At 45.2% G+C, this 27,437-nt stretch overlaps 1 protein-coding gene across 2 annotated transcripts in view; it reads left to right on the forward strand.

The window, feature by feature from the left end:
• The window catches only part of ABTB3 (ankyrin repeat and BTB domain containing 3), an 849,439-nt gene that overhangs the window by 756,106 nt on the left and 65,896 nt on the right, over positions 1–27,437 (forward strand). For both annotated transcript variants that reach the window (XM_069628275.1, XM_069628276.1), the window contains one exon: positions 12,785–12,963. In XM_069628275.1, coding sequence (XP_069484376.1) covers positions 12,785–12,963 — 179 coding nt within the window. The remainder of the gene's footprint in view (positions 1–12,784; positions 12,964–27,437) is intronic.

Here is a 27,437-nt window from a genome sequence, read left to right on the forward strand (position 1 = left end):
CCTCTTGGATGGTCTTTCCCACTTCACAGTACCGGGGGAATGGTTCCCTTCCCCTGGCTTTCTTTAGGCTTAGAGTTCACAATGTCAGGGAGATGACTCCCTCTCCCTAACCGTCTTCAGATTTACTTCTCGTGGTTCTCCTCACCACCAGTAGGGAATGTCTCCCTTCCCCTGTCCTTTCTCACTTTTGCTTCAAACACAGAGTTCTTAACTTATCTTCTTTGATTGGGGTTTACTTGCTATTTTCCTTTTACCAAGTACAGTAACAAGGAAGATGGCTCGTTCTATGGGCAGATTTTTGGTCCCAGATCCTAGTTTCTCTTGCTGTTTAATTTGGCCCACCTGGTACACTCTACTGCCAAGTGTGACCATTAGGAAGACATCTCACTTGTTTGATTCCAGACCCCTGGTTCACTCCTTTTTATGGTCTGCTCCTTTGGCTTGCTCTCCCACCAAGTACGGATGCAAGGGAGATTTCCTGCTTCTCGGTGGGATTCCCTGACCCCTGTTTCTCTCCTTCTTACTTCTCTCTGACAGACCTGGTTCACTATCCTGCCAAGTACTGATGTTGATATTTGTTATTAAGTGCAGGTCCCAGACCCGATTTTCTTGGTTTCTTTATTGGGTTTTTGGAAAATAAGCTTTGTTCCCAAGGATTTCCTTTCTCTCCCTGATTAGCTGAGTCAGGGTATGCCACTGCTCCCCTTTTCTTCTATTAACCATCCCAGTCACCCCTGTACCTTTAGGGTTTTCACTGGTAGGTTTTAGTCGGTGTCTGGGTCTTTTGACTTCAGTTTCGGGTTTCTGCGGTCTTCTCCCCTCCTCCGACATGCTGCAATGGCTCTGCAGTGTTCTGTCCCTAACAGCGAGAGCGTGTCTCCTCTCAACCGCGCTGTTCCTTGGCTTCACCCGCCTAGACTGCTACCTCTCCCTCTGACCGGGCGGTCATTCCACATTGGACCAATTAGGAGCACCACCATAGACCCAGTAAGCTCTGGTTCAGCAGCCCCTTCTGTTTGCCGACAACTTGAGCATTCCCATGCCTGTGGTCCCTCTTCCTGTTTTTCCCTCTTCTATTTTGTATTGGCCTTGGCCAATAGGAATTCAAAAAATCACTAGACTGCTCAATAGTGTTTTGAGTCATGCTCTTCATACCATCACACCTTCTCCTCGTTGCAGTACTTGTCAAAAGCATCCTACTGGGGTAGTCTCTACTCTTCTTAGTCCCAGTAGTTGTTAAGGGAGTCATGCCTAGGTAGTCCCTTCTATTTTGCTTCTCAGTAGTTGTAAATTGTAATTGTAATTGGTTATTTATAATGTGCTTGATACCCAGAGGTTCCTAAGCGCGGACCCGAGGATTGAACCTGTGTTGCTCCTCATCGTCTTGCTTCCAAGACGAGCGTATTGCCCCTAAGCTTTCCGCCCGAGTTGTTGGGCATGGTATTGTGGTATGCCCCAGGTCTAGGTGGAAGAGGGGTAAATGGAAGGGGGTCATACCACGTTCTCCCTAGATGTCTGTCCCATATCCCCCTTTGGGAGAAGTGACAAGATCTACAGATCCATCACAGTGCCAAAACTACAATAAACAATGATGGCTCTTGTAGGATCCTGCTCAGCTTGCCAACCCTGCCAATGACTAGGACCCCCTGAGCCGATTCATAATCCACCCTGCAGCCACCTGAGGAGGGACTCTATTGGTGTAGACTTTTGTACCATAGCCAATGAAGCTTACTTACTGGTAGCCGTCAACAAATTCAGCCGATACCCAGAGGTGGAGCCTGTGAGATCCACTGAGGCTTTGTCGGTCATATCGGCGCTGGAGGAAATGTTTGCATCCCATGAGATCCCCAACAAGATAAAGAGTGTCAATGAACCGCTGATCAAGAGTCAAGAAGTGCTGGGATTTTTTGATAACTGAAATGTGTGCTATCATCGAATCACACCGTGCTGGCCACAGGTGAATGGTGACACTGAACGTTTCATGGCGTCCCTGAATAAGGTAGGCTACATCAGTGGACTTCAATCTTTTTAGCCTGGGCCCTACCTGAGCAAAATATGGGCAGGCTGGGCACCCCCAAAAATGCCAAATGAACAGTAAATCCAAATGGCTATGAAATATTGTGTGCCATCACTGCACCCTGCACCCAGTATAGTCCCTGGGCCCCCCACCTGCTCCCATCACAGTCTCTGGACTGCCTCATCCCATTCCTAGCCCAATCCCTGGGCTCTCCCCAATCCACCACACCACCGACCCTGGGGTCTCCCCACCACGCTCCCACCACTATCTCCTGGCTCCCCCATCCTGCTCCGATCACAGTCCCTGGGCAACCCGAGCACAGTCCCAGAGCCGGAGGCGGCTGTTGAATTTTTTAAGTGGATGTTCATAAATATTTTCTCCAGAGATGCCATAGTGACCACGTGTAGCACGGGAGCCCGGACCAATCTGAGGTGGGGCGGTGGTGGCAAGGGATCTCGTACTTGCAAACCTTGTTCGGAAAAATTTCGTAATTGTAGGTAATTTCCCTTCCATGTGGCAACCCCTAAACTTTTTGCTGTTGTTTTTCACCTTGTTCTTGACTTTGCCAGAGAAGTGCAGCCTTCTGCCGCACTCCTCTGGGCTTTCGCTCCTTTCTTACGGGGAAACTGACATGCCCTTAAGACAGTCAGTACCGGGGAACGCTGTTTCCCGTAGTTTCTTTTATCATGTTGCGGCTTTCGTGCAACATGACACAAGAGGGCACTGTAAGCTAAGTTACAGCTCTCTTGGGTCTCTAGCCTTCTACAGGCCCTAGATACTCGTTTAGGATTGTATCTGATCGGTGCAAGTGATTCAGGGACGGGAATGGTGGCAGCGATCATTTCTTGTGTTTTGAGCTCCTTTTGGCGTTCTAAGCGCTTTTCTCGCGCTTAACCCAAAATGGTGGCCTGGCTCCCAAAATGGCCAGACCACGAGGCTCCTTTGTCCTGTCCGCTGACCGTCTTGCTCCCTTCACCTTTCCCAGGTCGAGCCTACCCGGGGCCTTCCTTATTTGGGCATGTACTTTCCCGCGAAACACGGATGCTTTCGCGGGTTTCTACATGTCTTGTGTGTGCCTCCAGGATGTGGGCTGGGATGTCTGGTCCCAATACACATCCTGGGTGCCAGAGAGTCTAGGGTGGTGTGAATGCCTGGGACAACCGTGGTCCGTGATTGGTCCACGAATGGTGTGAGTGTTGATGAGCGGATCTCCCATTGGGTCCCCTCCGTTTTGGCGCGAAGGGAACCGTGGATAAAAGGGGGCTGGAAACACCACTACCATGTCGATCTCCTGAGTTCTCACGAACGAAGGAATACAGGAGCCAAGTATCCTGCAACCAAGAGGCTGGACCGAGGAATCGCTGGTGACCCGCTGAAGGACTTCTCCTCTGCACTGCTGTCGCCTTGTGAAACCCTTTTCACCTTTGATCGAACCAGAAGGCCTGTACTGGTACTTCGACCCTTGGAATAGCGGGAACAGCTATTCTCGGCATCTTCACCATCTCCTGCCAGTAAGCCTTCGGAAGCGTCTCTGGGCCATCCAGCTGACTGACCAGCTTACACGGGAGTCTTGCTCTGTAAACGCCGCCAGGTTGTGTAGTATTTCGAGTCCTTGTCACTCTCACACGCTTCGTACACTTGGCGTTCCCAGGTCTGAAGTGAGTAGTGTACATTTGGCTCAGATACACACGGCCGCTCCGTTGCCCTGCTGTGGTAACAAACTATGCGGGTTTCTTCGATTGGGACGTCTTTTTACTCAACATGCCGACGAGGCATTCCCTGCTCTTCTGAACCTGCCAGCTACTGAAACAGACGCGGAGAAGCCTGGGTCTGCTTGCATCGGGGACCGGTGAGTAGCATAGCTAGGATCTGGTCGCCCTCCTGCAGGAGCCCATTGCTTTTCCCCGCTGTGTCAAACAGCACCCTTTTCCGTACTCGCGCTCTGCTTCTGCCCACTGTGGAGGCTGGGCTTGAGTCGCAGAACTTGTTCTTCTTCTTTTGTGCACTAAACTGAACTGCCTGATTTCCCTCGAAGAGCTTCTCCTTTTGCTCGTTGGCACCAGCGCGTGCAGGTACTTTTGAGCACAAGGCTCCACTCTTCGCAGGGCTCGGACTTCCATCTAGTTAGGTGCCTCTGAAGGCGAACTGGGTCTAAGCATTATTTCGCACTGCCTGTCTTCCTTCCCTTTTAGGTGGACTACCCATTTCGTGCATCTAACGCTTGAGACTGTCGTATTTGTATATATATTGTGTTGATATGGTATGTGTTGGTTTACTATCGCTATATTGTGATTTTCTCGCTACGGTCATTGTTTTAAAGGCCTTGAAATAAATGTGTATATATTTTTAATATAACAACTGTTTGGAGTAGTTTGTAAGTGATCTTGCTTTGTGTGCTCGTTGCTGACTTTCAGTCACCCTCACCCCTCTTGAGACCTAGTCTTGACCGCCGCGATCGCTACCTTGATTGGTCTGGCTCGTCCAGAGGTTACCCTGTTCCAAGTAATTAGGTTGGCCTTCTGAACTTCTGCGCCACCAGGACAGAGTTCAGAAATCCGTCTTAACAAACCTCGACCGCCATATCTCAAAATCATATTTAGTAGTAAAGATGAAATTGCTGATCTCAATCGATCATCAGCTAAGCATTGTTGGCAAATGAGTATTTTTGAGAATGTCCACAACACCCTTTGTACAGAATGTATTCACGTTTCGGAATGGAAAGACTCCACATTTCTTAAATACATAATTGCTTTCACTTCATCTTTGATGGGGTCCAGGTTCATTCTGTAGATTTCCTCTGGCACCAGACTTTGAGTGTGTTGTGGAGTATATGGCTCTTTTGGATAGGCCTGTATAGATATCATTGCTAAAATGTAACAGCAACAAATCATCTATCAGTCGTAGGTTGCTTGAGGGTTTTTGCCGACAGTGTTTACCCGAGGATCAAAGTAGAGGGCAGAGTTCAAAGTAACTTCTAGGACCCCCACAACTTCAACAGGGTATGGTAACATATTTCATTCAAGTGTAAACTGATTAGGACTAAATCATGCCCTCATCTCTTGAAGGACATGTTTTCAGGATGTCAAATATGAAATATTAAATGTTTTGTTTTTACTTTCCAGAATAAAGAATTTCTCCCCCCGCCCCAAAAAACTATCTTTTTTTCTTCTTTTTTTAGACTGTGGGTGTGTTACCCCAAGGAAATCTGGCCGCTGCCACCAGAGGGTTGCACCCCACAATTTAAATACTGTGGTTTAGATAAACACCAACAAAAGCCCTAGCTACCTGAGATATACCGGTTCCTCTGCTCATACTGCCAGAGACCACACTCATTGACCCAAGTAAGCCCTGAGGCCCTGATGTTTGGGTTGCCGGTGCAGGTTGGACTTCCTCTCCACCACAAGTGGGTGAGACCAGAAATTGACAAAAGCAGGTGGAAACAACAAGGTAAACCCAAAACAAGCGAGAGAGGATCACCTGATGAGCGCGCCATCATGACCTTCAGGCTGAGGACACAGCATTATTGAAGAACCGATCACTCAAGAAGAAAATTAAACTTACGTATGAGCCCCGCACGTGGGCGATAATGGAGAATAAACACGTGATGATTACTGCAACACAAGATGATGAGACATCGACTTGAAATATATCCCATTTCCGAAAGGTGCCCCCCGCAATGTGGCAAGAAGATCAAAGACTGACCACGAAAAGAAACGATAACTTGGAGCCTGGGCTCACTAATACTGGAGCTGAACCTGCACCCAGCCCGGTAAAAGAACCCCCTCCCAGAAGGGCCACCCAGCAGGAAGAAATGGAGGAGACACCCAAACAGCAGATTGAAGGAAATCAATCCCGTTACGCTCTGTGAGAACACCCTCAGCCACCAACGAAGCTACAAGGGTTAGTTTTTCATGGAGTGTACCGACGAACTGTAAGCTGATTACAACAGTGTTTTTTAGCTTGTTTGTTCATTTGTTTTCCATCCATGTTTGGAGGGTTGTGGTGTCGCCGACATGCGATCAACGCGTCATGACTCTAGGTAATGACGTGTGTGTACAGGAGGAGTGTCGATACATGCAGGTCGGCACAAGCCCCAGAAACAGAAGTCAGTGTCAGTGTGCATCTAACACTAAGTGTGTGAGTCTCATGGAGCTCCCAGACCTAGAATATCCCTGTCTAGACCTGGTGATTACAGTTGCTATCAATGCATCTGAGCTTCATTGTTGGTATTTTCGTTGAAGTATGAATTGAGTTGTACAAAGGATCTCAGAATTTTGATATGTGAGGAAAGAGGTGAGGAGAAAACGTTGACACACATTTTGGAAAGTGAATCCTCAATGATATCCGCAAATTCGCTTCCTATCTTGAATTTTGTGGGGTTGAGTAGTGTAGACCGCGGATATCCCTGTTTTTATTGTGTCGATGCAGGATCTGAAGTGGTATAATATTTTTGTCTTTCATTATATAAAGAGTTCTGGATGTATTGTCTATTTGCCACTTTCATTAAACGTTCTGGATAGGCTTGTGAGCATTACCCTTTTGCCCCTATGTGACTAATCACACTTCTCGAGTAGTTCCATATGATAAAATTCACAGGATACATATTGTACGTTTAAACTATTTTCCATGTTTGAAAGGAAATTAATCATTTCTGTGAATTGCTAACTTCCAACATTGCGGAGCTTAGAACTGATGTATATGTAATGCAAAAAAAAGTATCATGTCTTTCGTGTTTACTATGGTCTCGTCACCATGGTAGTGGTGGTTCTGATGACAATAGAAAATGACTGAATTCTCTAGTCTTCTAGTTTGTCACATAACCAGAACTTCTTGATGACGTTATAAAAACATACTGAAGGGATTTCAATCAAGCATCTTCTGTTTATATATCAATGTTTTCCTTCCTACAAGATCCTACAAGATCAGTGGTGAAATGGTAAAGGATTCAGAACAGTGTCACTAAAAGTTCCTTTGGCCTGGAATAGACTGATAATATCGCATAGACTCTTTAGTGCCTACTTTGGTTGCTGTTGAGGAAACGCATTCATATTCGGATATTACGCTTCATCCACCGAGCCATCCATGGTTAGGCACGACAAAACCTGTCTACAGTTCTTACACCCAACCAGCAAACCAGAAGCCTTCGGTCGGCCGGGACTTGCTCATGACGAAGGCATATCTCTTCCAAGGCTCTTACCTTCGGAACTTGCTGCTGCTGCACCTGTACCTCCAAGCTAATCGGCTGCATTTCAGACACATCCCAAAAAAGCCACTTGTTCCAAGCAACGGGATTATTGAGTGCCACTGGATCTGTGTGTTGTGAATGTTTTGTGGTGCAGCCCTTCTTTGTGTACGACCCCCCTTCTCATAGGCTGTATCCAGTTGTTCACTCAATTGGTATCTCCTGTTCACCAAGAAAATATCCTACACTCAATGAGTGCCTGAAAACTGCACTGTATGAACTCAGTAGCCATCTGCCCACCCACGGCTGTCCCCACGACCGAACCTTTCGCTGCAATGTCAGTCGGATGCTTGATAAGACCAGCAACAGTGCTCACTAATTCAACGCTCATTTTAGTGGACAATGATAGCTAAATAAAACAGAAATATCAATCTCACATGACCGCCTGCCCCCGCGGTGATAATGATATTGGACGTGACAAACCGTTGATCGTATTATCATCATCTGGTCATAGAGAACTACCGTGCTGTTAACAGTGTACTTTATTTCAAATTGTTGGCTGTCCCAGTAACTCAGCAACTCAGCAAACCCGAGGTAAGTAGATTTGAAATATGCTCTGGTCAAACGGGAGGATAAAGCTCTATATTCAGGACATTTTATTTTATCTTATTTTGAAGATTGAAGTGGTTGTGGAGTTTGGAGGACCCGTGGAATGCTAAGTGGAAAGGAAATATACTTCTTGTTGCCACATATATGTGATTGTTAATGAACTTAAATGATTCGAATGTTTGTCCTGGATCTCACCCCTGGCTTCTTCTACTTTTTTCCTTTTTTCTATTCTTTCTTCCGCCTCCCTCCGTTGTGATGTATTTTATTAATTTATCCAAAGGTGCTTTCCTTTTGTTAACGGATGAGGTTCAATTGTATGGAAAGATGTTTGTTAAAGGTTTGAAATAACCCAATAAAAATATTTTTTATTTATTAAAAAAGACACATAACAAACCAGGCAAAGTCTGGGCGAGATGAATTAATGATGAACTAGACTGATTTTTGTATGATAGTAGTAGGGTAATATTGAGAAGGAGTGCTGTTTTCTGAGACGGTGCTTGAGCAGGAAATTCAGACCTGGCGGATTGAGCGGCTATTGGATCATGCTTCCTTAAAGAGAAATTGGCTTCCGTGTACAAATGTATTTGTGAATGCCTTTTTTTTGTTGTCTCCTGGGCAAGAACTCTCAGTTCTCCCTGGTCCTGGAGCCTTAGGCCAGTATTGTAAGGATTCAGGTTTTAGTAATAGCAAAGCACTCAATATTTCACATGGGCTTAGTCCTACAAACATACTCCGAAACACTTAACAATTGCATCCTCACATAGCGGATCTTGGCTTGGTAGACATCAGCAATGGTGCCATACTTTGTTAAAGGATGGAAATATACGTTTTGTGATTAGATGTAAAAGGTATGGCATTTACTGACACCGCAAAACCACAGACGTATATTTCTACACATGGCCTCCAGCCAAGTTTCATGCCTGATGTTTTGATACCTTGCCCTCGGGTTTACCCCAACGTGCTCAAGATACGACTAAAAAACAAAGCTTCCAAAAAGTCAGAAGAGCAAACAAAGAAAGCAGATCGCCCCTGCATGAATGTAGAAGACAAGCTGGTTTAGCCCTGCCATAAAAACCCATTTCCAGCTTCGGTCGGATTGAGGAAGGGTTGCTGAAATTCATTTTGCCATTTTGCCAAATTTTCACTGAATTTACCACTTTTTTTTACCACCAGATCCCCTGCATTCACCCTTCCTTCTTTTTCCCTACCCAAACTTACCTTCTATAATTTTGCGGCAAAAAAGGGGTTAAAAAATGCGGCAAATTTGTCTGTACACTATTCTACTTAAGCCCAGGGGCATTCTTCTACGAAGCCTGATGTCAATTGGTCATTTGAGAACTCTACCTCCAACTCCTGACCCCACAACTCAAATGAATCACAGCTGTGAACTGTGACTAAGTGACCTGCCCGCCAGTCATCAGCGAAAGGGCTTCGGTAAAGATATCCAGGTCCTCAAACATACCCTAATGCACGGTTTCCCAGAACGTTTAGAAAGACCAAACCAATAAGAACCGCAACTCTCAGAATCCTCCTCGGTCACAGAGGGGAAAACCCAGCATGGAACTTTGGAACTCAACCACAGATCCAAGACAATTATGGGGACACCTTAATCAGCCCAGCGAAGAACCTTCCCCACCCTGAAGAGAGCATTTATGGGAGACTTGCACCTCACTCTCATCAGTGACTGCGAGAAATACTTTCCCTGTGCAACGACTAGACACACACAGGGGACTCAACGTCTTCCTCAGACTACAGAGTTGAGGACATGGTAGTCATCTTTTCCCTATGGCTGTGACTGCTAGAAAGAAAGTCTCCTGCACCTAGTACCCCCATTGAAATCAATGGGACAAACACCCACAAAACACAGAATACTACAAATAAATACAGAGTATGCAGCCACTTTGTGAAACACACATCTTTTTCTGCAGTAAGCTTATGCATTACATCAGATCAGTTCTCCTTCGTTAGTTATAAATTGATCTTGTGCTGACATTTCTTCCCAACTACACCGGTTTAGGGTTTATGTTCTAATGCCAAGATGCTTCTTTCAGTAACCAAGCGCTGTGTAAATCTGAATAAGATATAACGGAGGAAGGTTTGCCAAACTCCCAGTTTAATAAAAGATTTTTATTGCACACAAACTAACCCACGAATTACAGAGGACAGCCAAATTGAGCTCTAAGAATGGGACGTCTTGCAGACAGAGGGGGTGGGGGAGTCATGACAAGAACACCATCATAGCAGCGCACAGCTTCGCACAGAAACGAAATCCAAAATGATGTCTGACCTATTTAAACGCTTCTATTGCAGATGCTGGGCTACAAACCGCTGCTGCCACTGAGATTGGTCAGGCAGATCACCTGATCTTTCCAGCCAGTGAATGAGAAGCCAATCAGGCCAGGCCATGTACATGCTATTGTCTGTATGTGCAAGAATCTGGATTTGAGCATGCATTCACGTGGAGATTAGTGTACACGAAGTGTTCATAAAAACACAAGAAATCATTTGTTTCTAGTAGCAATCACAGTACATCTTATCTGTTCTGCATAACATGCTACAATGTTGGCCTAAAGGAATGAACATGTGCTATAGAATCTCGACATTACAACGAGGAACACAAAGGTCATTGGAAAGCCAAAATACAGGAAATAGAATGAACTATGAAAGAAGGAACTACGAAATGACGTCACAAAACTGGGAAATGTAGTTCCAATTAGCTTTTGGTTTCATTATATTCAATATTTGCTTGAATGGTAACAACACCATTTAGAAAACCTACGATTTATTTAAAAGGCTTGTGATGAATACTGGGTGGCACTGTGCCGTGTTTGACTTGATTGAAATGACTAATTCTGCATTCACATTCCATTTGTGAGGTTATTTTTTCAAGGCTCTTCTACCCACCACAATGTTTCTGGTGTTTGTTCAACATTCTCAGGGGCTCCAACCACAACGATTCAGACTGTACTGGGCTGACAATTGCTAATAAGTGTGAAACGTGTATGCAGTTGCTGGAATCCTTGAGAGCTGTCTATCTTGGGTTGAAAAAAGCTATGCATAAAATAGCCGTTCCCTAAAGAGTAAGATATTTTCATGGAGCAAAGGCTTAATATTTGAGCTAATTTGCATAACCACAATGCATTGCCGAGCTGGAGTTAAACTTCCAGTGATGGCTTTTGGTGACACTGTGTTGTGTTTGCCTTGGCTGAAATGGTAAATTCTGCTTTCACAATTCAGGTGGAAGTGTTTTTTAAAAGCCTTTTAAACCCACCATAACCTTTTTACACCCACCAAAGGTGACAAACAGAGGTTAGCTTGTAGCCTTCTTAGACAATGGTATCTCCAGACACAGCCTTGAAATTAGCAGGGCAAGTGGTCGAAGTGTATGAAAAGAAGTAGTGGAATTATGTTCGCTGCTGACCTGTGAAGTGAATCTACACTTTTGCACAATTGTATTTATTTATTTTTCGTTTGGCTTGTGTTTCATTTTTTGTTCAATTTTGACCAACTTGTTAATTTATACTGTTGCTTATATGTACTCAAATCTCTGTGTTTCACCTAATTGTTAAAAAGTTCTTGAGCTACAATGCTTATATGCACTTTTTTGCTTTTACCATAAATGTAGTCTATTTATTACTAGGTTTACTTGAAAAGTTATGATTTTCTTTTTCTCTCCAATAAACCATTGGAATTATTCATAACATTAGCTTTCTTATTCCTCTAGATTATCTTTCTTTGTTTCAAGGAAGAATTGCTGGTTATCTTAGATACCATGATCACTAATTTAGGACTATAGTCTATGAACTCATTGCTTTACAGCCTTTGTATTTCTTGTTCATTTATGTTCGCTGCTGGCCTGCCCTCACCCCCCACACACCCCATAGACCTCCACTCTCCCAGGCATAATCCAAAACCCCAAACAAACACACCTGCTGTTTAAGGGATTGTTCAGTGGAGTGCACTGAAGTGCAAGTTTCAACTTCTTCCTACACTTATTTTAAAACAAAACCACTCCAGAAAGGTTTCTTTTTAAAATAAAAGTATAGGAAAAATAACACTTTTCTTTTAAAGTAGAGGAGCTGCGCTCCCAACCGCTCCCACCCACTTCGACAACTAGCTTGGACACTATAAAAATGAGTTAGATAAGTGACTGGTGGGCCTGAAACAATGACAAATACAGGGGTCTTTTTGAAATACCATTAAAGCTATATGTAAGGGACATAAACCTATATCTAAGGGACACATGAGTTGTTACATGTCCAGGCATATAATTCTAGCATATATCTAAAAAGGCTGATTTGCACATTCCTAGAGGATGTGAAATATTGGCTGAAGCCCTTTTTGCTTTTAGCTACTCCTTTGGACAGAGTATCCGAAGATGTCTGCCCTTTTCTTGCTGTGCCGGGGAAATCAATTTGCATCCCTCTGATGAGGCCTACCATTGCCAAAACATATCTGGTGTGCTTTTGTGTCCTCATGCACAGCACGTTGGGCTCAATGTCTTCTTGTGTGTTTTGTGGGTTGGGCCAAGAATCAGCACCATATGACTTGTCTCTTTGTCCAACACATTTTTGGGTCTCTTTGAACAATATACATATGCATACGGCACGTACGCCATGGTTTTGCCTGTTTTATTGTGGCCATTGCATGTTGTCATTTGTTAACGTTATGGTGCAAATCACCTGGTTACTGAGAATCACTTATAAAAATCCAACAACTGTGGTGATTTTCTTTTAAATAATAAAATAGAAACACATTTTTGCATTTTTCTGTGATACCCCATTTTGAAATAATCCGGCGGTGTTTCTAGGCCACCTGCCGCCATAACCGCTCAGATTAATTTGGAACAAACAGAACCATTTATTTGAATGATTCTGTTCCACAAGAAATAGTTTTTAACGCTTTTCACTTAACTCACAATATCTTTGTGACTAAACAATGAGAGTTGCATCAGTGTATCTGTATGTTCCTTGCAGGTGTGCCGTGGACCCTCCACACGTGGTTTGAGTCGCTGAGGGTGTCTTTCCAGCAGCATCGAAGGCCCCTGATCCAAGGCTTGCTAAAAGAGTTCAAATCTATCCAAGAGGAGGAGTACACAGAGGAGCTGATCACGCAAGGACTGCCCCTCATGTGCGAGATCCTGAAGGCAAGCAAGGTACAGCACCACGCATTCATTCATTAACGCCCACTTAAACATGGGCGGTCCTTTTTTAATGGGGTCGGGCCTTACTGCCAAATTTGCGGGGTATACAATAAAGCATAGTTGCCAACATGACCCATTCCAATCCGTAGGTGGTTATCCAGCCACAGTTTTTTCTTTGAATTCTGTGACTTTTAGTTCCACTTTTCCCATTGTAAAATTCGGATGACTACAAGTCCCAGAATGCAAAGAAAAAAGCAGGACTGCATAGGCACCTACAGATTGGAATGGGTAATGTTGTCAACTATGGATAAAGAATGGTTTAATTACACATTAACAAATTAAGTTGAACACATTTTTTCATGCCCTTATGTTTGCATAAATGCATGCTTACTGTGCAATACAACCAATTAAGAGTAAGCAGAACTATGCACTGATTTTCATGCATTAACACCCAGGGAGTAGCGGCAGTTGGCGTGACATTTTTGGCCTGAATCTCTGGTGATTACGCATGTTCCACAGAGGCCTGCCAACACCATGTTTCAGTCTGTCCACCCAAGTCCCTGCTTACCCAACCTCAACCCGGCCCCACCCACACTCACCCTTCCAGAGGAATGGCCCCCACCCTATGGAATATGCCGTCTATCTCTGCCACAATCGTTCCACACTTAACTGTCTTCTTCTGCCTCAGCGCCATCCCCATCAGACGCTTCACATCATAAAAATAGAAAAGGGCCAACATCCCTTTCCTATTATGGCACCGCCCATGCTGTGTCTACAGTTTCTTTCATGTGGAATAGGCTCACGAGCACAGCGAAAAACGGCTTCTCCATGAAGACAAATATAAACATCTATCAGCACCCTGGAGGGTGGTTTGAGATTGGCATCATGGGGGGAGACACAGACAACAGATTCAAATATAACAAAAAGCTTATATTAATGAAATTGTCAGGATGGAGTAATGTCTCACTTGCCCTATATTAAGGTGGGATTTCCCTAACTAAACAAACTAAAGAAAGTCTGTGTCAATAAGTCCAACAGAAAAGTCTGTGTGTGTCCAAGATATTTACTTGCCATCACAACTAGAACAGAACAATGTGTTGGGATGTCAACCATAAACTAAATACTGTTCCAAAAGTAAAGTTCTCAGCTATTTCCCGCTCAGGCTTACACTTCAGCTTCTCTTCTCCCAATGTCAATAAGTACTTTACAATGTTCAATTTACCTTCTTTTGGACTTGCAACAACAAGGTTCCACACTTTTGTAAAGGTCAAAATGCCCTTCCCCAAGCTCAATACAGTTTCAGGATCGCGATTTTTCAGGGTTCCCTTCCCCGAGATTACTATAAAAAGATGACACAAAAAGAAGTATTGGAGTTTTGGTTTCGTATTTCAACAGCGCTGTACAATTTAGGGATTCTTTCCCCGAATCTCGTATACACCAAAGTTTGTTTTATTTATTCCACAACAGCAAACCTCCAGCATATAAGGGTTCTCTGGTCTTGGCTTAGTTTTAGATCACACGGTCCACCCATTAGCGGTCACACAACTAGGAACCTGTCATTCACTTTCACCATTTCTTGATTCAATAAATAGTAGTTCTCTGGTTTAGGCAAACTTTAAGGCCACACGGTCCACACATTACAGGTCACGCAACCAGGAACTTCCAGATTTCCTTGAGTAGTTCAATATTCAATCAAACAAGTATTTTCCCAAATGCAGTTCCTTGACTTTCACATATCAGTGATTTCTCAACCGTGACTTCAACATTACTCTCAGGATCTTTCATTTGCCTTAGCTTTCTATTGGCTTGCAATTTATGGTGTCATAATGCAACAAGGTTGTTATTTCCTTTCACTTTAGTTCAACAGGCGGATGTTTTGCTTATTCCATTCAGTTCAATATTCAGTATATGTCCTTTTACTTATTTCCTCTTATTCAGTGTTCAATAAATGCATCTTTGTTTAGTTAATTCAATTTGGTATTCGATAAAATGCTGCTTTGCTTATTTCATTCAATTCGATATTTAATAAACACCACTTTGCTTGTTTCTTTCAATTCAGTATTAAATAAGCACAACTGTGCATCTTTCATTCAATTTGGTATTCAATATAAGCAATTTTAGTCCTTGCATTCAGTTCGGTATTCGTTATAAGCTACTTTCAGTACAGTATTCAATGGATGTAACTTTGTTGCTTTCATTGATTCCGGTATTCAATAAAGACAACTTTGCTTCTTTACATAAACCGCTATTACATGTACAGTCTTTTGGAGCTCCCCAGTGTTTTTTAAGTGTCCCAGAAACTTACCCAGACTGTTTAGCCCCTTGTAATGGTTTCTCCTCCTTCGCGGGAAAGCCTGATCGGTGGGTGCTGCAATAGTCCTGCTCCGGCTCTCATGCACAGCGTGGCCCTCACTCTTCAGCAACGCCTGCTGCCCGCCTTTCCTTCCGTGCGCTTTCTGTCCTGCACTGTCACTCCAGTAGGACTCCCAGGATCTCTGTCTATGCTCCAGTGTGTCGACCTCCCTCGTTCCCACACAGTTGCTTCTGCAGTGTCTTTCTCTTTCCGGGCTTCCTCTTACTGCAGCAGTATTCCACCTCTTATACACCTGTTGTCCGGTGATGGGCTGCAGGTGTTCTTTGTTGAAGGATGCCTGGCTCTCATTACGGGGACCTTCCTGACCTCTCATCTTCTTTTTCCCAGTACCAAAGTGGTGAGAGTACCTGTTGTCAATTACTCTCAGTTGCGTCCGCCTCCGCTCAGTACTTTTAGGTACCCAAAGAGAGGAAAAAAGGGGAACTGCCTTATAATAACATAAAGGTTGGGGAGGTGTTAAGCTGGTTGTCAAGAAAATAATGGGGATGCATTTCTCACCTAAAGGTATCTTACTCCCACTTCCCAAGGACCTCTACCCAGGTGATCCTCCCTCATTTGTCCAGCCCCATGGTCCGGATCCAATAGTGATGGCCTTTCCCTGGCCACATGCATAGAGGATCCAAGGGGACTAGGAGTGAGAATACCCTCAGGTTTCTCACAGTGGCCAGAAGTGCTAATGGCTTTAACGCCTCCCTTTGTAGGTGTTTTGCCCATTCACGGCCATTGGCTAGGAATGGTGGGCCATCAACAGCCAAGCCTGCTTTCGAACGTGGTTGGTAATGCCACATTCTGCCATCATCCTCTATATCTTAAGAACCCAGGAAAACGTAACCAAACATGCATTGTTTGCAGTGACCATTGGAAAGTGCTTCCACTGTTTAAAAGGCTTAAAACATGTGTGCACTATCGGATGAAAAGAATATTGTGATAGAAATAGCTTAATGATTCTGCCAGTAAAACATGTGGTTCTATGTGAAAAGACCTCATTATAAAGGTCTCAAGAGAAAAAGACCGATTTACAGTAGGGGTGTACCAAACTTTGGCTTGGAGTAGGTATTCGGCCGAATTTCAGCTGAAAACCAGCTATTCGGGTTCGGCCGAAGGTTCATATAATACTTACTCGAAGCCGAAATTTAAAAACAAAAAAAATGTTTTTTAAATGTCCTCTTTCTATGATTGCCAATATTCTCTCAGTGTAAGAGACGATAGCCAATCCTAGAAAGAGAACATTGGCAAAGCAGCAGTAGCCAGTAAGCTGGCAGCTTACTGGCTACTGCAAGCAACACAAGGAGAAATACCCATACCCTGCACAACGGCCGAGAAAGGAGCCGGTTCCTACAGGAGGGTGAGCTCGCAGCAGCGCAGACGGGTGAGTATGAATTTTCACCTCAGCTATTTTCACTGTGGTTTTTTCACCTCAGGACCCATCTAACACACAACCCATAATTTTTTTTTTACAGCGCCAAAAACGGCAGGGGTGAAAAAAGTGGCGATGAAAATTGCAACCATTAAAACACAGTAACGGCTTTTAATGCATCGTGTTGCAGCATGCCATTCACTATGGGAGTTTTCGAATAAATATGGCCATATAAACGACAAAGGACTTCGGGAAGTTGAAACATATTGCATTCAAAGGCGGGATCTTAGCACGAAGGAGGGCTCCTGTTATAGGGTTGGCATGGGGGAATTGGGGGAATTCGGTTCCTGCCCTTAGAGGGAAGAAACAGTGGTATTGCTCGTGTTCCTGTATCAAGCGTGAAAGCTACAGTGTTCCAGCGAGGGGGTTTCGGTTCCTGTCGGGCAAGGAGTGTCCAGGTATTCATAAGGGGGTAAGGTAACGGCCGCAACATTGTGGATTATCGAGGGAATGGGAAAGCAGCTACAAGATGCATAAACGTTTAAGATAGGCAAGAAATAGGACATTGTAGTATTACAAACGCTGTGGTAGAAAATTTGTAGGTGCTACCATATTTTGCATGTTTGTTGTGCCGCATAGATGCCCGCAACTCCAAAGCCCAGCACTTACAAAGATTGAAGCATGTTTAAAGCAGAATGGATTGCCTCTCGCAGGCAGCAAGAGCAGTGAAATGGCACGAACAAGACACGACCCTCGCGAGCCCACACAAGTTCCAACAATCCCGGACTCGGCACGGACCCGACGCAAGCGCTGCACTGGTTCCTACACCACTGTGTTATGACTCCAACGCTTCCGACACCACACTGCATACATTTTATTCTGGACTATACTTACAATATTGCTCTACCTAGAATTGAGCTCTTTTTCGTGTGTTTTGCCTTTTAATTCTCGGGGTGGGATGTCAACCATAAATGTTGGCCAGCATCCACTTCCTTATTCAAAGGATTGAGCCAGTAGGGAGTCTATGTAGTAATAAACAGAGCAGGCTTAGTCCTTTGGTACGTTTTACATGTAGATGGCAGACTTTCAAGTATCTTAGCAGATATCAGGAGGACAGGGGAAAGAACTGAAAAAGCAATGTCCTGATGTCACTGGTCATCTCCCACCCATGCTGTCCACTAACTGCTCTTACGTCAGAGATTTCCAACCTGATCTCCAAGGTAATTAGGGTTCCTCCAACTGCATTTTCAGTAATATATCGAGCCCCAGTACTGTGTCAATTTCTGACAAGACCACCAAATATGTATGAACGTGTCCACTGCTCCACACCCACTCCAGCAAAGACTGGATTCCTCTTCACAATGTCGGCTCAGATTGTCTGGGGTCATATAGCACATATGTAATATTATATATGATTTTTCTCTCTCTACCCCTCTCCCTCCTCTGCTCACTCTTTCTCTCTCTCTCTCTTCTCTGCCCCCCTGCATCTCACACTCTCCCCTTGCTCTGCTTCCCCCTCCTCTGCTCTCTCTCTCTCTCTCTCTCTCGTCTCTCCTCCCCTGCATCTCACACTCTCCCCTCTCCCCTTGCTCCTCACTCTTCCTAATTTTCCCATAGGAAAAGGGTTAGGCTTGCTGAAAATGTGTAATATGGGGCCAATTTTAAAATTATTTCTAGGGCCTCTTTTGGTTGTGCAAATGCTCAAATGGGGTTGAAAAGGGCAGCTGAATGTGTGCATCCATGATGCGTGCATTCACATGCTCTTTACTGTCTTGCGAAGCAGTATTTCTCATGTGCTGGACAATGCATTTAAAAAACCAACTATTCGGCTCACTACTCAGCTTCGGCCGAATAGTTTTGCTAACTATTCGGTATTTGGCCGAATAGTAATTTCACTATTCGGTACACCCCTAATTTACAATGCCCCATTTTATATTGATCGGAAAACAGCATTGTAAAGGTCTTTTTCTCTTGAGACCTTTACAATGCATTTTTTTATATCTATTTGGTGGGTTTCACCCCCTCAGCCGGCAATTGTTCCTCCCTGCGCCCCAGCATCTCCAACCTCTCCTCTGGGATTCCCCATCTCTCAGACCCAGCCCCCTCCCTCTCCCGCCCCCCACTCCACCAAGCCAAAACACATACATACACACAGCACACATGCACCGATACACTTACCCGTTCTCCTTGTCCTGCGCTTCCAGGTCCAGACGTGCCTGTCAGCCCCTGCGTGCTCTCGTGTGCGGCAGGGGCCTGACAGTTCCATTTAGAAAGACCGCTCTTTGCGGTCACAGATCGGCCTTTCTAAATCAGTTTCTGGGTGAAGAGATCTTACGAAAAATATCTTTTTACCTAGAAGGAAAGATTTGCTAGGATAAGATAGCTTAGTGAGCTAATGCTGCAGTGATATCTGTGTAACCTGCAAATCACCCCTTCAGATTTTTCTAGGACTCGATTAGAATTTTTCTCTTTCGAGGTTGGTGATTTCAGCACAATTGAGCAAGTGAGTTGTGTAATAACAGAAAAATACAATTATTTTAAGACTAAAGGACCATCAATTTTCTGTTGTGCCCTTTATAAAGGTTTATTATTATTATTATTATTATTATTATTATTATTATTGTTGGTACTACTACTATTTAAGCAATAAGCATCAACACGGCGAGGCTTAATGAGCAGTTACAGCCTGGAGACCAATTTATTTACATGAGGTGATGGCTCTACCGTCGCTACCGGCAGGTAAACCATCCAACGCCCTGTTCCCCAAGGAGCGAATAGCTTCTCGTACTCTGGAGCCAAGATCATGTTGAGCACAGGGCCCGAGGATTTATAGGGAAGAAAAGGGGATTGGTGGGCCAAAGTAAGCACAGCAAGCATTGCCTGATGTAGATAGAAAAGAAGTACAGTGCCAGACAGGATGCCAGCGCCTGACGAGGGGAGGCTGTGCTCTTCGGGAGGGACTGGGAATAAAAGGCCAGGGTGTCTGTCAAGGGGCAACAGGGACAGAGGCACTGATGGACATGTGGAGATAGATTCTTCTTTTGGATAATGAGTAATAACTTGAACGGTGATTCTAATCTCATGCAGTTGGCTTAATTTAATATCACACTCCTCTCCCTTCCCAGTGGTCTTTATTAAGTCTTTCCTTTGTTGCATCCGATGTTCAGTTCTGCTGTAACTCATTTTTCTGGTCAAAGGTTTGCTAACGCGTCATCACTCCTCATGAACACTCAATATGTCTCAATCAAGTTTATGAAAAAAATGGATAATTCTTTTTTAGAAGTCATAAAATCAGAATCACACATGTAACCATACATATAATTGCGATGGCATACCAACATTGATTCAAACGTTCAAAATGTCCCAAATGCAAAATATGCTAACATAACCCATCCCATGGAACGTACTGGGGCCCTTTTTAGAGTTACCCGTATATTGTGAAAAGGGGACCTGTTACGTTTCCACTTTTGCATAGGCAGGGCCCTTCTGAGCAATACCCAACATTTGCATGGCAGCAAAACGATTGCATACACGCTTGCATGCCAGCCTTTTGCACTCCGACGTGCAAATTGAGTAAACGCTGCCTTCCATCTATGGTTGGCAGGAAGGGTTTACAATGGATTCCTTTGGAGTATGCCTGCTTTGTGCTGGTGTAAAATGCAGGCGGACGCCATAGGAATCCGCCAGCGTTTGGGCCAGCCTGAAAATACATGCTGGGGCAATTGCGTGGATTGTTTGTATGATGGAGAGGAAGGGGGATGCTGAATCATAACTTATGATACCCCCTCTTCTCCATCATGCAAATTATTGAAAACAAATCACACCGTTAATTGAACGCGTACAAGTCTGTACTGTTGCACATTCATTTAACAGCATGCCAGGAGAAGATTAACTCTATTGAAATTTAAATATTCTGATATGCATTATTAAAAGCATCACTGACGTATATAACCTGTTTTTTTGATGTAACATTGAGATATTTGATCTCACTGTCTGCATAGGACCACTGGTGGAAAGTAATCTCCTCCAGGGACATGGTAGCTAAATCCGTTATGCGGCAGGTACTTTTCAGAAACTTGGGGTGAATGCACTGATGTCTACAGCCCCAGGCAGGCACTGACAACGACTGGGTCAAATCTATTAGGTAGAGGACATTGGGGACCTCAAGTACCTAGCCAGATCTGGCTCCAGTCTATGTGGTTGATCTCACCAGACAACCCTGTTGGGAATAACCCTTGAGTTCCAAATAGCCCCATCCCCGTAGTATACAAAGGAAGGCCGGAGGAGATTACTATGGTCTCCCTTCCAGCTGCTGTTGAGTGGTATATCTGCTTGGCCCCAGTAGAAGGTACTCTCACACCTTTCCCATTGGGTCTGCGGGCCTCCTTACCTGAAGACCACTCCTCACTCGCACGTGGGGAAAATGTGTTGGAATATAGACCATTTTTTATGGTACCAACAAGTATTTCATGGTAATAATGAGGTCTCCAACCAGTCATGAAAATATGATGGTGGCCATTTTAAACCTCATGGTGTGGCATAGTAAGGCTTAAAAGCGAGGCGTAAAAGCATTAATGCCTTGCTATACTACTCCGGCAAATTTTGTTACATTTTTTCAGGTGGAGTAGGAGCCAGAAGGGATTTTGCAAAAAAGGTAGCAGGCACCCCTCTCCAGAAAGAATATGGCATGATAACCTGTTCTGTGGTTTTTTTCCCACTTTGAGAGTTTGCAGCCGTCGCTTTTTACTCACTGTAACTTTCACAGATGGGAAATATTAATTTGCATATCAGTCTTTGTCCTGCCCACATTGGCAGTCCAGCACCGAAATGCTATGGCAATTCCTTTCTGAACAAGAGTACCAACAGCAAACTCATACATGTGTTTCAGCCTTGTTGGGCCTCATCAGTGAGGTGGAGCTGTGAAAGAATTTTGCAAGGAACTTGGGGCTGGTCACCCTGAGTTACCTGGGGGAACCCAAACGTGGACTCACTGCTCACTGTGCTCAGAGAAGCACAGCTCCACCTCAAACCCTAAGTTTGCCAAAACCAGACTGGCAGACAGAGAATATCTGGGCTTCTCTAGAACCACTGGACAGAAGATGAACACCCAGGCTTTTTACTGAACTGGCTGGCAACGGACAGGGCCCTAGAGAAGGCAGCCAGTACTCCACACCCCAAGAGAGGCAAGAAGAGGTAGAACCAATCACGAGAACTTCTGTTTTTTCTCCATTTAGTTTTAACTAATTGGAAGAGAACCATTGCTTAATGGAATACAAGCAATTCCAAAGTTTGGAAGGGAGGTGTAACACTGGAGAATTAAGGCAGAAGAACATCTGTGTGTCAACTGCATACATATAACATTGCATGCCGCGACTAGCAATGAGATCAGCTTGCGGACGAAGATATGTATTAAAGGAAAGAGGAGAGAGAGCAGAGCCCTGACGGACACTGCATGTCAACATCACAGAGGGAGACCTGAATGGAAGGAGGAACACTGTCTGAAAATGGTCATACAGGAAGAAAGAGAACCAGAGGAGTGGGTAGCCTGAACTGCCTGCCCCTTCAGCCACTATAACAGAACCTATGGCGTTTCACAACTGCAAAAAAAGAAAAGAAAAGAAGGCCGCTACTGAACATGAGAAGGGACTTATAGTCCCTTCTCTCTTTCCTTGGCAGCCATTGAAAAGATACAAACAAAAAAGTAAACAACTAAAATGGCCACCATGGAAAGGGAGAAGGGACTACATGTAGTCCCTTCTCCCTTTCCATGGTGGCCAGTCAGAAGGAAGCCGAGGGATGCGGGGGCAAGGGGAGCCTTGTCGGGCAGGTAAGGACCCAGCAAAGGGTCGATCAGATCATTTGTAACAATTGTTTGTCCCTCTTTCAAAGCAGGTAAGTAAAGTGCTGTGTCTGTAATCTTGTTGATGTTTCCAAATAAATTAGATGTTGGATAGGATTCCCCATACAGAGACAGCCAGCTGCAACATTCATTCAAACTATCATTGCACATTCCGAATGCCGGCACAATTGTACTATTGTACCATGACCTATCCAGCTCTGGAGATTCCAAGTGACTACAAGGGCTTCGGCTGACCGCTGAACTTGGACTCTTGTAGCAACTACATGTAGTTCCTGCAAGACGTGCATTGTAGCAACAGGCGCCATATCATTAGTATTACGTTTACTCTGCACCATTTGTATATCATGAGAGCACAGTCCTGCTGTTGAAGGTAAATAGTAGGAGCGGCGGGCAGAAGCTGGAAGCGTGCTGCCCTGAATGCCCGCGTGTTGCGCTGGGTCCGCTCTGCAGTATTCGAGCGGCTAGCGGCAGTGGAAGACATGCGTTGGGTGGCATATCCTTGTGGAAGCCTGTGCAGCAAATTCTTTAATTGATTATGGCCCGCTCTACCTTATGCACCACTGATAGTGGCAAGGAACATAGATTGAGGATAGCGCCCTAGTGAGTACTGCGAGGTGGAATTGCCCTGCCTGTGTCTGGTGAAGCCAACCTTAGTTGGTGCTACTCCACGGACTGGCGGATGCCGATGGTGTGTGTGCCCTCCCTGTAACCCTGCGTGTCTGGGTGGCTACAGGAAGTGCAGGAGGCCCACCCTGGCAGGAGGTTCTGCTGTGTTTTCTGGGGCAAGAATATCCTGGGATGATCATAACAGAGACAACGGCAGAAAAAAAACATGCTATTACTGCAACTTGCTAAAAACAAAATACATAGTCCGAAATGTAAGCTTATTCTACAGACTCTAAAATTGGAAACGCCAGTTATGGGGCGTGATCACGCGAAAGAGTAGGGAAGGGGTATTTCACAGCATAACAGGCCTCACAGATGTAACTTACCGGCACTGCAAGCCAAAGGCACGCAGAGTCCTGCACCGGCAGCCAGAGCCTTCCCGTGATTCCAGCTGCTCTTGCAGCCTAGAAGCCATCAGAGCCTCTGCGAGTTCCAGCTCGAGCCAAAGGCATGCAGAGTCCTGCACCGGCAGCCAGAGCCTTGCCGCGATTCCTGCTGCTCTTGCAGCCTAGAAGCCATTAGAACCTCCCTGAGTGCCAGCTCGAGCCAAAGGCACGCAGAGTCCTGCACCGGCAGCCAGAGCCTTGCCGCGATTCCTGCTGCTCTTGCAGCCTAGCAGCCATTAGAGCCTCCCTGAGTGCCAGCTCGAGCCAAAGGCAGACAGAGTCCGGTTGCACTTGCAGCCTAACAGCCACTCCTGAGCCTTCCTGCTTCTCGTTTCCCGCTCACTGAAATTGCTGCGGAACCGATTCATTGACGTTAGAAGTCACGTGAAGAAGAGTGGGCGGGGTGTTGCTATGGTCCGTTTCTCAGATGGGAACTAAAAAATAAAAGCACCCGCAACGGCATGGTAGAAACTAGTTCCATGCCGTTGCGGGTGCATTTTTGTTTTTTTCTTACAACCCGGCCCAGGCTAAGCACTGCTCAAGTGCAAGTGCCCTGTATGCCACCTCTCAGGGCTTGCAGCGGGGATGGTGGCAGCCCATGCTTTGGCAAAGCTTAAACCCTCCCACGTTAAAGATGTTGCACACAGAAGCCAGCACTCTGCCCTAACACTCAGTCCAGTGGTGCTGATGGGAAAGGGCAGTTGCCTCTAACCTGGCAGAGCAGATATTTACATGTAAACAATAATTTAATTGGCAGCGGCAGCAAATGTACAGAGGCAGAAGACAAAAGCCTCCCAGGCGATTCCAATAGACGCCCATATGATGGTGCCAATGGCTTACCCTCACCTCCAATGATTAGCATTGCTTTGTAACACTAAATATCCCCTTAATTGGGATGAAAGATGGATCTATTGGGCCAAAGGGAGGCATAAGGGTAGCTCTGCTCTGTTCTATATATAATTATTCTATTCATGTATTTCCTCTATCTTCTTGCGAATCTATCTCCTCTGCTCTTTCTTCTCTTCAGTGGTTCTCCTTTGAGTCACTCCTCCTCGTTAACTTTCCCTGCCTCGACTTTAAGTGCCTCCACGGTCTGGCTCCTCCGTATCTGTCCTCTCTCGTTTCTTTATACTCACCTTCTCGCTCGCTTTGATCCCAGTCTCTCTTTCTTCTTACTGTCCCTCTCCATGCATGTGCTTATCCATGCGTTTGCGCCTTTTCTCTGCTAGCTCCAAAACACTGGCACGCGCTGTCCCTCCCCCTTCACTCACTCTCCTTCTGCTCCCCTGTCATATCTCATCTCCTCACCTAATGATTTGGTTGTTTCATTTATGTTTGCATGAAATTTGTACTGAATTTTTTTGTTAAAGCGCTTTGGCATATATAGCGCTATATAAATAATCTAAAATATAAATAAAATAAAATAATACCTATTCAGCTTCCTGGGCTCAGAGGGCGGGGGGGATCAACAGCCCAATGGGCTAGGGCCCCCACCCACGACCAGCTTTCAAAACTGTGCTCTAGCCCTCCCAAAATGTTGAGGCTGGCCCCGCCCCCGGCTCGCAGCCACAGTACCTCCACTCTTTCCACTGTTGTAGGGTCCTGCTTCCCAGGGTTTCTGTTTTCCCTCAGGTGATTTTGAAGGAAGAACTTTTGGCGCCAACTTTCTGATGGTTTCATCATGGCCTTGTTTGTGTGAGAGGGGCTTATGTTGGCTATGATGCCTCCGGTCACCCTGGTAACTGATTCTTAGTTTACATAAGCAATGACTCGCTTACAGCAATTTACTAACTTTTCACTGTAATAATATGCTCACTTTTATGCATGCCTATTCTTGCGAGTCGCCATTTTTGACTTGCAAACTTTGCATTGAGCTGTGGATTTTTTAAACATCTTGCCCAGTGTTTTCGCAATCTCCTTTTTGCTGGTGCTGCTGCTTTTAACCAGGGCTAAAGCTAAAAGCAGCTGCCTGAAATACGACCAGTAAAGGGACCACAATATGCTCAAATTCCTCCCTAAAAACATCACATCTGGCCCCCATGCAAGGAGGCACCAAAATGTCACTTTGCTTGCGCCAGGTTGAATCCTTGCACCGGCTCTGCTTTAAGAATGTCGTCTTCCATATTGCGCCTCTGCGCGGTGGGCACTTTGTGGGAAATGGATGTGGTTGGCAGAACGCCTTCTCCCGGCGCTTAGCGGCTTTGAACGTTTCCAATCACTTAGGACGATGTATCACAATCATTTATCTGCATGTATCGATCTTGTGTCAAGCCACACAGAGGCACTTGCTGTAAGCGGATCACGCCATGGTCGGCGCAGTATTTCTTCAGTGGCTGCACACGCGCCCATTGTGCGCAGACATGCGCGCGTGCTGGCGACGTGCTCCAGAAGCTTCTTTTTCGCGCCTGCATACCTTGCCTCGCATCGTCAATCCGCGTCAACTCTGCTCTTTGCTCGCGAGCATGTTTGGGTTTTCCACAGAAGGGCTGCACTGCTGTGATTCAGTCTGCCTTGCCTGGCAGAAACCTGGCACCCTTCCCAGCTCAGGTCTGCGGGGACCGTTTGTTCATCACCTCTTATTAATTTACGTCTGCCGCGGAAGGACTTCGGTCCACCCTGAACAAAGAGTGCTTTGTTGTGTTGCTCACCGTTGCTCCCTCAACTCCCAGCCTCCTGGTTCCTGCGAGCATGTAAGCAATGATTGCCTTTGAGTGTATGCATGCTGATCAGGCGGTTCCGGCTACCTCTCCGGAGTGACTTTTAATAAGTTCTACCGGAGCTGCCGATGCCAACTCTTCATGCAACAAGATAGGTCTCTGCTTAAGCAGGTGGCTTCAAACACTCACAGACTGAATGGCGGTGCAGGATTCGGAAGGCCCTGTGCTGGTGTTTAAAAATTACCCCTATGTAGTGCAATTTCATACAGCCCAAGTACTTAAATCATTGGAGTGCTTATGGAAAATGTAAGGTTCCAGGCCAGTGGTAGGCACCCTTCGGCTCACCATATCTTTTGACCGATGACTCCCATGATCTTTCGTCACTATCTATCTTAGCGCTGATGAGAGTTGTAGGGAAAAGCATCTGCAGAGTCCCAGGTTGCCTATTCCTATTCTAGGCCTACCAAAAAATGGTGTCGAAAAATGACCATGTGTGCGAGCTCAAGTTAAGAACTTTGGGTGTAGGCTAACACTCAGAAATATTCCCGCTTTGAGATGGAGCTGATTTATTGTCCACTTTAATTGCATGATGACGATGCAAACACAGGAGTCTCGTTTAATGGGGTTTATGTGTTTTGTCAGCATGGCTAAAACTTGTTTTGATTTTTATAAGCATCTATTCTTCTACCTGGGTTTGTTCCCAGGTGACTCTTCCAGTTTGTCGTCTCTCTTATTTAGTTCCCCAGTCACCCTTCTGTCTTATTTTCTTCAAGGCTTAGTCCCTAGTTGAGGTGGACTCTTCCAGCTTGCCTTCTTTATGGACCCTGAGGCTTTTTGGGTGTGAGGCACAATATAAGAAATATATGCAATACAATAATTCCCCTCGTGACTCTTTCAAACTTGTCTTCTACTGGGTTAGTCCCCAGGGGACTCGTCTATCTTATTTTCTCCAAGGCTTAGTCCCCAGTGGAGGTGGACTCTTCCAGCTTGCCTTCTTCATGGACCCTGAGGCCTTTGGGTGTGAGCGCTATATAAGAAATATATAGAATAGAATAGAATAAATCCCCTCGTGACTCTTTCAAGCTTGTATTCTACCTGGGTTAGACCCCAGAGGACTCTTCTATCTTATTTTCTCCAAGGCTTAGTCCCCAATGGAGGTGGACTCTTCCAGCTTGCCTTCTTTATG

The sequence above is a fragment of the Ambystoma mexicanum genome, chromosome 12, assembly GCF_040938575.1.
Source record: "Ambystoma mexicanum isolate Mex_15411 chromosome 12, UKY_AmexF1_1, whole genome shotgun sequence".
In the NCBI taxonomy this organism is placed as follows: Eukaryota; Metazoa; Chordata; class Amphibia; order Caudata; family Ambystomatidae; genus Ambystoma; species Ambystoma mexicanum.